Source organism: Lampetra fluviatilis, chromosome 27 (genome assembly GCF_964198595.1).
Source record: "Lampetra fluviatilis chromosome 27, kcLamFluv1.1, whole genome shotgun sequence".
In the NCBI taxonomy this organism is placed as follows: domain Eukaryota; kingdom Metazoa; phylum Chordata; class Hyperoartia; order Petromyzontiformes; family Petromyzontidae; genus Lampetra; species Lampetra fluviatilis.
The window spans coordinates 1,366,567-1,380,207 of NC_136301.1; the positions used below are offsets into that span (position 1 = coordinate 1,366,567).

Consider the following 13,641-nt stretch of genomic DNA (forward strand, 5'->3'; position numbering starts at 1 on the left):
CCGAGATGAGGCCCGGGATCCGTTAATCGCCACCGATGTTGATCGCCTTGAGCGGGAATCCACCCTCTGGTGGTGCGGTGCGCTTACCCTTACACTACTGCGCCCCACTGCGTGCACACATAAGCACACGTACGTTAGTAGATATACATGCGTGTAAAACACATTCATTCACTTGCATTGATTTACTCAGGAAGGCCTCGCCGAGTTTTACACTCATCAGCGGAGTAGCGCTCTGGTTTTTGACAAGTTGGGGGCGACAACTCTTCGTGTTTTGTTTGGCCAAGCGAGTAGATTTGTGGGCCATTATTCTCATTTGGGAAATGTGGACCTTAACGCCCCAGCGCCACGTCCCCTCCTCCTTCTCGAATAGCGCCATGGGATCTTCAACGTCCACCGTCAAGCAGACGGTGTGCAGACATTTGCGGTTCGTACCCACCCCCCTCCGCGCAGGATTAAACAGGGCGGCCACGGGGCTGTAACCTTAAACCTCGGCAACAAGCGGCTGACGTGCTACCACTCGGTCACGTTGACGCCCACATACACAGCAGAACCCCTCCTCCTCTTAGGGAAGGTAATTGGTTCCATGAAACCGATTGTCGAGTGATTTGTTTGTTAAGCGAGTATAGGGAATGCACGTTAAGGGCTAAATTCGTTCCGATAGCAACAAAAGTTACCCCCTTTCTCATCGAAAAAATTTACTTTGTAATATTAAACAATTAATATCAATACATAAAGATACTAACAACATCATAAACACATTAAAATAAAGACGGTTAATCAATGCATTCATTCATATTTACTGTACCTACAACAGCCCATCGTTAACAGGGGATTGGTCGGTAAGCGAAAACATTGGGCTCTATGGAGGCCTGTCGTTAAGCGATTAGTCATTAACAGCGGGGGGAGGTCGTTAAGAGGGGTTCTACTCTATGCAAGTTGAAGACAAGCTCGCATGGTGATGCTGCACGGGCAGTGGTGGACAAGCACAAATAACCAACAACCATTCGTCAATAACGCTGCTTCAAAATAAAACATACGATTGGCAATGTTCCTGCAGTGCCCCCATGTTTAGAGGGGGACTGCACGTAAAGCCACATGGCCATCGCATGGCTCGCCGATTAGGCACTCGGCGAGTGCTCCAGAGGATGAGAGGATACCAGAATCTTTATTGAGACTGCTGGAGGAATCCAATGAGCTATGAAGCTCTGTTTTGGGTCAGCAAGTTACAACTAAGAGTTTAACAGGTGCCCTGAATAGGGCTCAATCGTTACCATCACCACCACCAAATAGTACTAAAACCCTAACCACCTTCACAGTAAACCCATAGCCATAACCTCAAAACTATGAACCATAACCTCAATACTGTGAAACATATCCACACGCTAAAATCGTAAGTTTAATAAAAAAAACAATCCATTACTTCTTAGCATAAACCAGAACACAAACTTGAACACGAATTTGACCCCAAATGGCTCACAGACCCCAATCCTTAACCCAAGCATATCTCAACGTCTGAACCATTTGAACGATTAACTACAAAACCCTTTACCCCTGAACCTTTCCATTTAACATAAACACAACCTCTATGCCTTTACCCTAACAGCAGCTTCGTAAGGCCAACAACACGCTCAAGCCCTCTCACACCCTACCCCGTCTCTGTGTGTGGCCGAAGAGAAGGAGTTTCTGGGTCTCACCGGAACTGGATGGTAAGGAGAGGTGCGTCGCTGAAGTCGTCCAAGCACTCGACATTGATCATCTGCTGGACCTGGGCCCCACCGTCGATCAGCGGTTCCACTGTGCGAGCCTCCACCGCCAGCTGTGCCAAGGGGCCCCTGTGCAGTCAAGGAGGCTATCGTTTGCGGCCAGGGTCGCTTTGGAAAGAATAAGTTAATATCTCGGTGGGGCTTTGCCTGGTAGGACAGGGATGGTTTTAAATGTTGTATTTGTGTGTTTTGGGCGATTTGTTAACCCTTTCTTGGACTGTTCATAATAATGAAATCCACAGCAAGATTTCACACCTGATGAAGTTTGCTTGTGTTGCAGTCGAAACGTCGTGATAATTTTTACTGTTTAATATTTGTATTATTTTATTATTTCCCTTCTTTGTGACTTTACCGAAAGAACCAAGAATATGAATCCCTGCAGTCACGGAAGCTTTAAATCAAAATAAAAAAAACACATCTATATTTACGCGACCTCACCCAAAAACCTCTATTATGGATAATATTGGTTGCGAAAGAGTGCGTGTTAAATTAATCCACATCATTAAAAAAAAAAATCGCATTTTTTGTCATCATTCTTTTTTATGTCGCAATAAAAGAAGCTGGTGCAACAAGGATATGGTTTTTCAGCTCTCCGGGGCACGCGACGGTGGGCGAGAAGCTCTGGAACTGAACGGACGTCTTGTTGCCGTAGAAAAGGCAGACGCGGCCTGCGTGATGGGGGCAGATGCAAGAACGAGCATGGCGCCTCCTGTTAGCTCTGAGACAGACTCAGGTGCCCGCGGACGGATCTGTTTCATTAGCCAAGGGCTTGATGCACCCTGTGGAGGCACCACTAAATGACGGGATTAATAAAGGTGCAGGCGCTGCCACATTCAGCTACCTGGGTGATTAGATTTTGCCACACGGGAGCCAGCAACTCATTTTTTAATTACTGCCCAAATATGGCTCTGACAGCGCATGTCAGCGTCATCGCGTGCAGCTGTGTGCGTGGCCGGGAATGAAAATCTTGCTGCTGCTGCCAGGATGTTAGTGGAGTGTGCTCATTGACATCTTGACGCTTAAGTACACAAAGACAAAATATTCCCCCTATAGCCTTAACAGACTGTTGGTACAAGTGCTGTAGGAGCACCTACGAAGGCTGGAACGGCACACGTGGTGGCCAGCACCACGACAATGCTTAGACACCACACTAAGTATTAATTTGAAGACCTAGGGGAGGCCCACAACCGGTTTAGCTAATCGTCACTTGTGTTGGCTGTGAGCGGGAATTGAACTCGGATTCGTAGCGCAGCGCGCTAACCGTTTCACACACGCACACACACACACACAATCCCCCTCACCACTCACTTACCTAGATTCTGTCTGTATTCAGACTTGACTCCGATCTGTAGCAGCTGATTTTCAAACAAAACCCCATTGTTCTTGCACACAAACCTAAGGGACAAAGACAACATCACATATACGCACTCGTGTTGCAAATTTATATTTTTCTAAATATATTCTCATATTGTTCCCTTAATAGGAGCAACCTTTCTGTTAAAAACTGTTTGTGACCTTTCTCAGAACGACTATTGTTATAATTAAGTCATCCCAATTAAGATTTAGATTGCATTGCTGCAATGCTGTCTGATATGGACCAGATATGCATTTGTGATTTTGTCTTAATCACTGACCAAGTTTCTTTTTTTAAACATGGAGAGGGCTAAATAGAAGTATATATATTTTAATCTTAACACTACACTAAAAAAGGTAAGTATATACAGTTTTCACAATATAATTGTTTATTACATTCAAGGCTTTACTGGGGACCTTTGTTTGTGTGTCCATCGTGGATTTGGGATTAGAAGCCTGGCCCCTATCAGGGGTGAGGTCACGTGATGGGCGTATTCACTGTGAGATCAGCCCCCCCCTCCCCCTCCCAAATCAGCTCTTTGTCTCAGCATGCATTGCAATTTGCAAAGGACAGAAGGGCGCTTCCAATTTCACCCCATGGAGCGGTAGTGTGCCAATTGCTGGGTGAAATCCAGCGAAACAGGGCCCGTGTGCATTTGTGTGCATGTGTGAACATGTGCACACGTTACACGTGCGCCTGTATTATTTTACACGGTGTGCGTACACATACGGGCAATACATAGAGTAAAAAAGAAACGGTTCAGGCCGAGTGGCCCACAGTAAAACTGGAGGAAGAGCGACCACCCACACGCAGCCGCGACTCCTGTGCAGGATCGGGCATCCCCTTCCACTGAACGGCGGACGGTCAGACTAACACTTTGGCCGGATGCGCAGTGGGACGCATGACGGAGGGAGGTGCGGGGGAACTAGGGGTCGGACATCTTACTTGTTAAAGAGCTCATCGGCGCCATGCAGGGCGCTGTCATCAGAGAGTGAGACGGGCGGGGAGAGAGTGCGCTGGCTGCACACAATACCCGATGTGCATACACGCACGCGCACACACACACACGCGTACGGTCAAACAGCAACAGGGCACACACACTTACAACTGCCCGCGCATCCACGTCAGTTCACGTGCTGACATGTGCACGCACAGCAAAGTGTACACCTGTGAGCACACACTTGCGTTGGGGCCCTCTTTTCATTCATGAAAGAGCCCCAATGGTTCCGATGTCATGCCATGAATGCAGCCTGCCGCTGACTGTCACATGCCGAGTAACCTCGGTTTCCAAGCATTTCACGGGGATGTATGTACACGTGTGCATGTTGAACCTCTTTTGCACCGTACGTAGCCGACCGTGATAAATCCGAGGAAAGACAATCTAAATACAAAAGTCAGTTCTAAAAGAAATCAATTTGTTAATCTAGACGATTTAAAAGTGCATAGCTCCAGGGGCTTCCTAATATTGGAAGAGCGTTCCAGACGGCTGCAGAAGTGCACCTGAAGGCGCGTGATGCGGTGACCCTTTTTTGTTCGGTGGCCAGCCAAAAGCTGCCAAAAGCAGGAAAGCACCAAAATAACTGAATGATGGACCTACGCAAGGAGGCACCCGCCCCCCCCCCCCCCCGTTGCTTGCGCCACCATTATTAAAATTAATATTACGAGCGACACGCCACACACGCAGAATCTTGGAATATTTATCTACGCGGACGACATCGCTCTCGCTAAGCGAGCATCAAGCCTCGAAAAAAGGTAGCTACACCCTTTTCCGAGGACCTTAACAATGATGCGGATGGATTTTGGATATTGGCAACTGCATTCCGCTTAACCGGCGAGAAAATGTCAAAATGACGCGTCTTTCAGCAGCAAGAAAGATCCTGAAAAAAAGCCATCACCAAAATAAATCTCAAGAGTTACTCTGGATCGAGGCCTCGGGCCTACCGAGAACATTTGAGGAAATCTGCAAAAAGACTAAGACCAGGAGACGAACCCTCAAAACACAGAAACAAACACAGGCACGCGTTGAGAAGCAGACGGGCGTACGCTCCGTACGGCTACCTTGGGTCTTAAAATGTACGCCACAGCACAGTGCTGAGCTCGGAAAGAAGTGCCAGTGTAAAGCCTGTTCTGTAACGCACCGGGAACCAGCGCGGAGGCTTCAGGAGCAGCTGAGAAGGTGATCGCTTTTGGTGACCGTGTGACGACTCAGGTCAAGTTTGTTCTGGACCCTCTGTAGCCCGAGACAAGTTTTTCTTTTACGTTTTATAGAGGACGGCACTTAGCTTTGCCGCCATCGAGCAGTCATCTTACAACTGCCATTTGCTACAGTGTGCGGGTGTGCATGACAATGCACTAACATACAAGTGCACACGCCTGACATGTGCACTCGCTTTATGGAAATATACAACGCAAACAAACATACGCGACACTTATACATACACTTGCGCATGCACAACGACAACATACGTTGCACGGCCTCCACACTCCGCCTCTTCCCACCCCACATATGCGTTTGTTAGCCTATTGGCTAGTGGCTGTGTGACAACATCAAAATGGGTTCAGCATGTTTGAGTCCTGCAAATTACCGCTGGTTTCGTTCCAATATTTTTTCAACTGTTCCACACGCGAGTCGTCAGGCAGCAAGCGAGAGGCCGTTTCAGATCGTGGCAGCAGCAGCACGGGGGACGCAGCAACCCACTGCAAGAGGGCAGCAGCGCCGCCATAGCCGTTTTACTTTTGCGCTCAAAGCCATCCTGCGCATTGGCAACTCACTTGGCAAAGTATTCATCGGAGGAGATGGAAGGCAACGCAGCGGCGGTGCCAATGTCAGAGAAGACGTCGACGAGCAGCCCTCCTCCTCCTCCCCCCCCGCCACCTCCGCCGGGCGGCCCCACCACCGTGCCGCTGGGCCCCGGCCCTCCCGGCGACGGCACGGAGCCCGCCGCGACTGCGGCCACCGCGGCCGCCGCGGCCGCCGCGGTGGGGGCGCCGAGGCCCAGCAGGTCAGCAGACGCGGACGGGGACGGGGTGGACTGCACCGAGACAAGAGACAAAGTTTCCCCTGTAGAGCCCGAAGACTGCTGAGGAACGTGCCGTCAGCGAGCACCTATGAAGGCCGGAAGCGGGTGGGTGGCCAGCGCTACGCCCGACCGCCTTCGTCTCCCTAGTGGCCATATTTACACACCGCACCAGGTACTCATTTGAGGTGCAGGACCGGCTCAGATATTCGTCACTGGTTGGCCGTGAACGGGAATCGAACCTGGGTCGCTGGGTTCGTAGCGCAGTGCACCAACCACTACACTACCGCTCCCCACACACACACAGGCATGTAGGCAATTGCATGTGTGGAACCCAAGACACACGCAGACAGTGGGTGGCTTTTGCAGGCACCGTACATTATTTCACTTCAGTGTATAGTGTGGTATTATTCGATAGTTACAATCTGTGGATACTCTTTCTACGCTTTCCAAACCAAAATTGAAAGTGTTAGTAGTGTGTTAACTTTGTCCGTCTGTCTGAGAAGGGGAGGTCAAGACAACTAAAATAATACAATTTTAAATCCTTTTCAGCAAAAGTTTCATACGTGTTAATTTGTTTGCGTTTAAGGTGGGTTAGGCCCTCGTGGACCTTGAAGTACCTGACCCAACTTCTATTATAATGTGTATTACTTCCCAGAATCTTTAAATGGAACTCGGGTAAACACACAAAGCCTGCAAGAGGTCCCAGAGGACTGGTCTTTCCACTAAGAAGCTGCGGCCCATTGATCCATTAAATAATAATAATTTCATTTTATATAGCATCATTCATGCAAGTGCATCCCACAACACTGCACATCAATTATCCAGTTCCGTACACAGATTATACAAAAACAAAACCCCACTGCTTCTTTCGGCAAAACTACATAGAAATTCCTCCTGTAAATATTGTCATTTTGGATAGGAGTTTACGTGTCTCAATAGGACTCCGGGAACCCAATTTGTAAAAAAAAAAAGGTGGAAATGAACACAAACGTTTAAACATGTAAACAGCGCGACGTGCCTGAGGTAATGATGTACGTACAAGTGCGCTGGCTTTGAGTGCGATCGGTTCAGATCCTCCGTTGAGTTCTCCACCAGGGCCGGTCTTCTTGCCGTCTTCCAGGTCTGTGACGGTGGACGGGCCTTTCTTCTTCTTGAGCTTGGCCAGGATGGACGACTCGCGCTCTGGAAACGGTGGCATCTCCTCCAGCACCGTCGCCTTGATTTTGTTAACCACGGGGGTGGGTGGGTGGGTGGGGGAAACAGCGGAGGGATGGAGTGGTTAAGAGCACATTGGGACAGGGAGAAAAATCTCGGTGGCACGTCACTTTGCACCACGGGCAGAGGCCGACCAAGGAGGCAACGCGGTTAGGCAAACGATACGTGCATGTGCGGCGCAGACAGAATGCACCCAAAGGAGGAGCACGGAGAAATGGAGGTGGATAGGTTGATGACGTGATTTTTTTTCTACTCTGGCGTAGGGCATTATGTTAGGAGTTAAAAAGGCAATGTCGAGGTCTGCTAGCCAGGAAAGGGCTTCAGGAGAGTCAGTGGAGTTGAACAATAAGGTCAATGAAGGAACAGAGGCCATGGAATATTTATTGGGCAGATTTGGTTTGGCCTCTTCATAGAAGATCACCGCTGTGTTTTCAAAGCCAACGGTGGATGCCCTATGGATGCTCACCCCACGCCACCGCTGGCTCAGGGCTGTAAAACGGGAGATGACCAACCACCCTCTCAATGCTCATTTGAGCAGAAAAAAACCCACTGACTTTTGACTGCTACATCATAGTGGATGTTAACAACTGTGCGTCTCCAATGTTGCCGGTGGCAAGTGTCAATCGTGTTTTGCTGCCGAGCGATGAAGGCGATGGCGGCGAAGATGACGACGGCGATGCTGTTTTGTCGGTGGCATGCAGCGAGTGGGGGTCGAACCAGCACGTCGGTGGTGGCGACGGTGCTCAGCTTGAGGTACTCGACCGCTCGCTGCTGCAGCTCGGCGTCGGCGTTGCGGAGCTGATTCCCCGAGCGCAGCACCTCCTGGATGGTGGGCTTGATCTCGGGGAAGAGGTTCACGAACTTGATGTACGTGCTGAGCAGCAGCGCGCGCGTCGATACGCTGCACAGGTGGAACTTGGAGTGCAGCAGGTTGAACTGCACGAGGGGGCTGCACGCAGGCACCCACAAACGCACGCACACGAGCGAATTCACTCGAGGTTTAGTCCGATGCGGTTCAGAGACAAACTCAAGACTTGGCCGTGTATACAGGTAAACGAATGTAAAAAAATCTAAACACAAACATAATTGCACACTGACACGGCGCCAATATGAATTCTGGTGAGGCCACTTAAAGAGTGTTGGAGATTCTCGGACCGGTTATGGGACGAACAGAGCAGATTCTATTAGAAACAGATGGAACCCAGTTGTTTCAAAGTTATGATGAATATTAAAAAAAAAAACTATGAGTGGACAGTGAAGCTGGGTTTATGGAGTCAATAGCTGGGTGCCTTCAGCATAGAAGTGATGGCTCACGTATCATATTGCCAAGCAGGAGAGCGAGTATATTGAGAAGAGCAAGGAGCCGAGGATGGCGCTGTGTGAGACACCGCTGCACACACAGGTGTGTCTGACAGGAAGACGGCCCCTGCATGGAAACATAGCAGCGGTTTTGGAAGGTAAATGGGAAACCAGAAGGGAAGTGTGACGGAGTCCTCTAAATGTTACGGAAGTGCACAAAGAGAGGAGCGAGTGGATGGAGTGGCCTACAGCGTCAAACGCAGCAGAGGCCTAGGAGAAGCAGCGCTGAAGGATGAATAAAGTCATTTACCGCATGTTGGAGAGCATTTTTAAAAGAATGGCTTTGGCGGAAACCACATTGTACTAGGTCATCCAGACCACAAAGGGGGGGGGGGGGGGCGGGGACATTTTTTTGGAGGGATCAGAGAAAATAAATTGAGACCAAAATATGAATTGGTAGAATGGAGTAATAGCAGCAGCCTTGAGAGTTGTGGGGATGTTACCAGTTCGACAGAGGCACTGATGAAGCTGGTCATGTTTAGGGGGCCAGGGCGGGTAAGGCAGTGAGTGATGGGTATGGTGGGGTAAAGGAGCGAGGACAGACGAGTACGTGATGTTGTTCATGGTGACAGGCTGTGACACATTGTCAAGGGTGGGTGGCGGCGGGAGACAGACACGCGATACAAGGAACAGAGTCAGATGTTAGAATTCCATTCCCGATTTTCTTGACCTCTTTGAAAAAAATCGAAAAGAGGCGAGTTGCTCACAAGCCCTTTCCGTGGTACGTTTTGGTTTAGACAATATCGCTTATAAACTCCTTTAAGCTGCGATTGTAAGATCATGTATGTAGAACTTATTTCGCACCGTACGTAGTCAACTGCGCGAATCCGAGGTGCAGAGGAAGGACAAAAACTAAACACATTAAGCAGTTTTAAAGAAATTAGTTTTAAGTCTAGATTTAAAAGTGCATAGCTCCAGTGGCTTCCTAATAACAGAAGGAAGAGCGTTCCAGATGGCCGCAGAAGCGCATCTAAAACCGCGCGATGCGTTGACCGTCTTTGTACGATGGCTCGCTACAATCCGCTGCCAGGGAGACCGGTGTTCACGCGATGGTTTATGCTCCCTGACGAGAGCAGCCCACGTAGACCTAATCCAGAAAAAAAGGCGTACACAAGGACACACACCTGGAGCGAGGGTCTCCAGCGATGAGATTTCCGAATTCTCCCAAGATGTAACCGCCCACCTTGACCATGTTTTCATGGCATGCTGGGGCCTGCAGTGCCTGTACACACACACACACAGAGTGCACAACACACGCACCACTTGCTCAGAGCTGCACACTTAAAATTAGCCCAATGTAATGCTTTAAAAAACAGCACGTAGACTATAAAGCCCTAAACTGGACTATAATTGCATTCATCTCACGAACGATAAAAAGGCTTGCCAATAATTATTTGTATAACAGACTGATAACAAAAACAAGCATAATTCGATATATTTCAGTTGACTAGAGCCCTGGGCACCAGTGACAATGCCCAGCATGACTTCTGGACACGGTGCCTTAAAGGTTACCCGGGCCATGAATGATTTAGTAAGCCCACGGCACAACAGACTTTATTCCTTCGTCCTCTTATCTGAGATCGGTTCTTCTATATCTTTGTAGACAAGCAGAGCTTCGACATAAATATAGCAATTTATTTTCCAATCAACAACTCATTCTGAAGGAAATTCATTATTTGGACCACAATGAAAACCCGATATCTCATGTTATGTTACTCATTGGCCCAGATGAATTATAATAAAATTACAAAATAATATGTATGCAAGTAGAGCTTCTTTCGCACCGTACGTAGCCAACCATGCTAATGGGAGGTGCGGGGGAAACAAAACAAACTAAACACACACAAAAAACAATAATTTGTAGTGGCTGTTAATATCTCGTGCAAATCTCGCTGGTCATTTCGGCAAGGTCATGACACCTATTTAAAAAGAAAAGCGCCAGTCAGATGACGCGGTTATCCTGACTTCCTGAGAAACGAGCGCGTACCTCAAAGACGGTCTTGGCAGCGTAGCCCTGCACGTCGTCGCGGTTCGTGACGATCTGGATGACGCGGTACCACACTTCTTCGCTCACGTAGTCGCCTGCGATGCGGATGAGGTTGAGTATGGTGTCCACGTACCACGTGTAATCCACCGCGTACCGCTCCGCCAAGATCGCCACCTTCAGCACCTGCACGCGGGGAGGCGGGGGTCACACGACAGCCGCCACCCATCGTTGGCAACAGCTTTGTTGTCGTCACCATCGTGAATGAAGCATCAGGAATAGCAAAGCCACACAAACTCTCTCCACGAAGCCCTCTTGTCGTAGGCAGCAGACCTCTAAATTGGCATTTAAGCCCTCAAACGTATTGCCAATATTATCGATACCACTACGACAATCATCAGGAAAATTATTTGGCGACGCTGCTGCATTGGCAGTGGTGCAGAAACAAGAAAAATTAACACTGATAAATGCGTAGATTTTTTTTTTACATCACAGATTGTTCAACTCATCCTAAACACCAGCACAACCACCATCATCACCCACACTGGTGACCAATACAACAGCCACTGCTACAATGATTACAATTAACACGACAGTCCTCATCGTTAGTGCGAATATTATCTCAATTACAACCATCGACAATACACGCCGCCCGCCCTGTACCCTGCAAGCTTGCAGCCGCGGTAGAGTACGACTCGGGCTTGTACTGGGCTTGGTTAAAGTTAATCGATGTGCAAGCACGATGCGCCAGCACATCGATTAACACAATCCTCAAAGATATTCGCGGCATTCATTTATCAACTGAACTGGAAGCAGGCAATGACAAACGAGCATTGTCTGGCCAAGGGTAACACGTCAGACCGGGCGAGTTTTAATTTACACCCACTTGGCCCTAATGAAAACCTTGATGATACCACTTAAAACAAAGCGAATAGTTTACACGGGACTGCTGGAATAGGTATATGCCGACCAGCATCTATTACGAAAAAACTATGAACGAAACTATTTTTTATTTTACCAGGTAAGGCCCACTGAGCTACGTGGCTCTTTCAGAAGCGACCTGGCTATCACAAATGATAGCCCAACGAAGTGGCTTATCGCGTGGAAATTTATCGCAGCCAAATACTCTGAACGCACGTTTCTAAATTTGGAGGGAAAAACCGGAGGACCTGGAGAAAAATCCATACGACCACGAGAAGAACATGCAAACTCCAAATATACAGCAGCGTCAGGGTCGGAATCGAACCCACAGCCTCCTGTATACCAGGCGAGGTAGTTAACATCTCCTAGCCACCGTGTGCACAAAACTTGAGGTGTGGGCAAGCACCCCTTCACGTTGGGCGACGTGTGTTAGAATGCTGGTGTTAATGCACGGGATACAGGCTCTCATTTCTTACAAAATGAGGAGAGGGAAAATGCTGTCCAAGTTCTGGTGGCACCGTGTAAAAAAGTGCATAAAATGGTAACGGTCACTTACAGGAAGGAGGTGCATGGGTTAGGTATAACCAGACCCAATCACAATTCAATCTGATGAGATCCAAATCCAATTTACAGATGATTGGATTTCTTTGGTTAATGGCCAAATCTCATTGATGGTGATTGGATTATAACTGTTACAGAAATACTACATTACCCAATAATGTATTTACACACTGAAAAAGTTAATACATTTTAGTTCCTTTAAAACACTTTGTTATGGTACATCGGAGAATAATGAGTAGCGTGCATAAAGCCTTGAGCACATTGGCTTAAACACAAATTACACTGCTGAATTAAATATTGTTACACACTTGTTAACCCGGAAAAGCCCCACTGAATCTCAACTGTCTTTCACGAGGGTCCTGTTAAGTTTTGCAGTATCGATGACGATTTAAGTAATTTGGGAGAAAAATGTTACAATTCGGAAAAATGTAGACCAAGGTGCCAGCACAAGAATGGACTATTCACGGGATATGGAACATCCACTGTGAACCAAACTACGCCTACGTTACGGTCAAAACACATGCGGTACTATTAACCAGGGCAGCCTGCTGGATTTGAACCGCGGACCTCTGCAATGAGCAGCTAACGTGCCAACACTGGGCCCCGTCACCGGTAGCGTGGCGGTCAACGCGCTGCGTTACAAACCCGGAGACCCGAGTTAGATTCCTGCTCACGGCCAACAATGGTGACGAATATCCGAACCAATAATTAATGGGTCTCCCCTAGGTCGACTCGGCTTCAAATGAGCACCTGGTGCGATGTGTAAACATCGGCACTCGGGAGACAAAACGCGGCCGGGCGTGGTGCTGGCCACCCACCCCCTTAAGTGTGCCGTCCCGGCTTTCATAGGTGCTACTCGCCGACAGCACTTACCCCAACAGTCTAGTAAGGCTATACGAGTCTATTAACCAGGACAGCCTGCTGGATTTGAACCGCGGTCATTTGCAACGAGCAGCTGACGCGCCAACCCTGGGCCCTGTCGCCGCCAAAATATATAAATCAGAATCTGTATTTATAGTCAAGGAATCCGATGAGCTATAATGCTCTTTTTCACAGATGTCCAGTAGGGACGGGTAAGAACGATAGTTGTGCAAAGTACAAGAAAGGTAAACAAAATCACCCCAACACACACACATACCAATACAACTAAACCAGCCCCATCCTAACAGGTAAAGCTCACCGAGGTATTAACAAATTTTTCAGAAGCGACCTGGCCACATATGACAGTGAGCGACGGAGCAGATAAGTACACGGACACAAATGAGTTTTTACACACCATCTCCTCCCGGATCGAGTAGTCGGCTGTCTCCAGGTAGTTGAGCATTTCGGAGGTGATCTCCTGTGCATTGCTACGGTCGCACATGGCGTAGAGCAGGTCCACGGCTCGCTGGCGGACGCTCACATCCCTCTCGGTCTGCTCCATCACCACGCAGGGCAGCAAAGGGGCATTGCGGAGATTTGATT

At 48.5% G+C, this 13,641-nt stretch overlaps 1 protein-coding gene across 1 annotated transcript in view; it reads right to left on the reverse strand.

The window, feature by feature from the left end:
- LOC144942249 (AP-2 complex subunit alpha-2-like) overlaps positions 1-13,641 on the reverse strand; it is a 46,675-nt gene that overhangs the window by 12,154 nt on the left and 20,880 nt on the right. Inside the window, exons 10-19 of the mRNA XM_078868995.1 lie at positions 13,454-13,591; positions 10,699-10,881; positions 9,836-9,933; positions 8,070-8,301; positions 7,177-7,353; positions 5,890-6,149; positions 4,063-4,137; positions 3,076-3,158; positions 2,341-2,431; positions 1,695-1,817 (exon numbers count right to left, since the gene is read on the reverse strand). Coding sequence (XP_078725121.1) covers positions 1,695-1,817; positions 2,341-2,431; positions 3,076-3,158; positions 4,063-4,137; positions 5,890-6,149; positions 7,177-7,353; positions 8,070-8,301; positions 9,836-9,933; positions 10,699-10,881; positions 13,454-13,591 — 1,460 coding nt within the window. The remainder of the gene's footprint in view (positions 1-1,694; positions 1,818-2,340; positions 2,432-3,075; positions 3,159-4,062; positions 4,138-5,889; positions 6,150-7,176; positions 7,354-8,069; positions 8,302-9,835; positions 9,934-10,698; positions 10,882-13,453; positions 13,592-13,641) is intronic.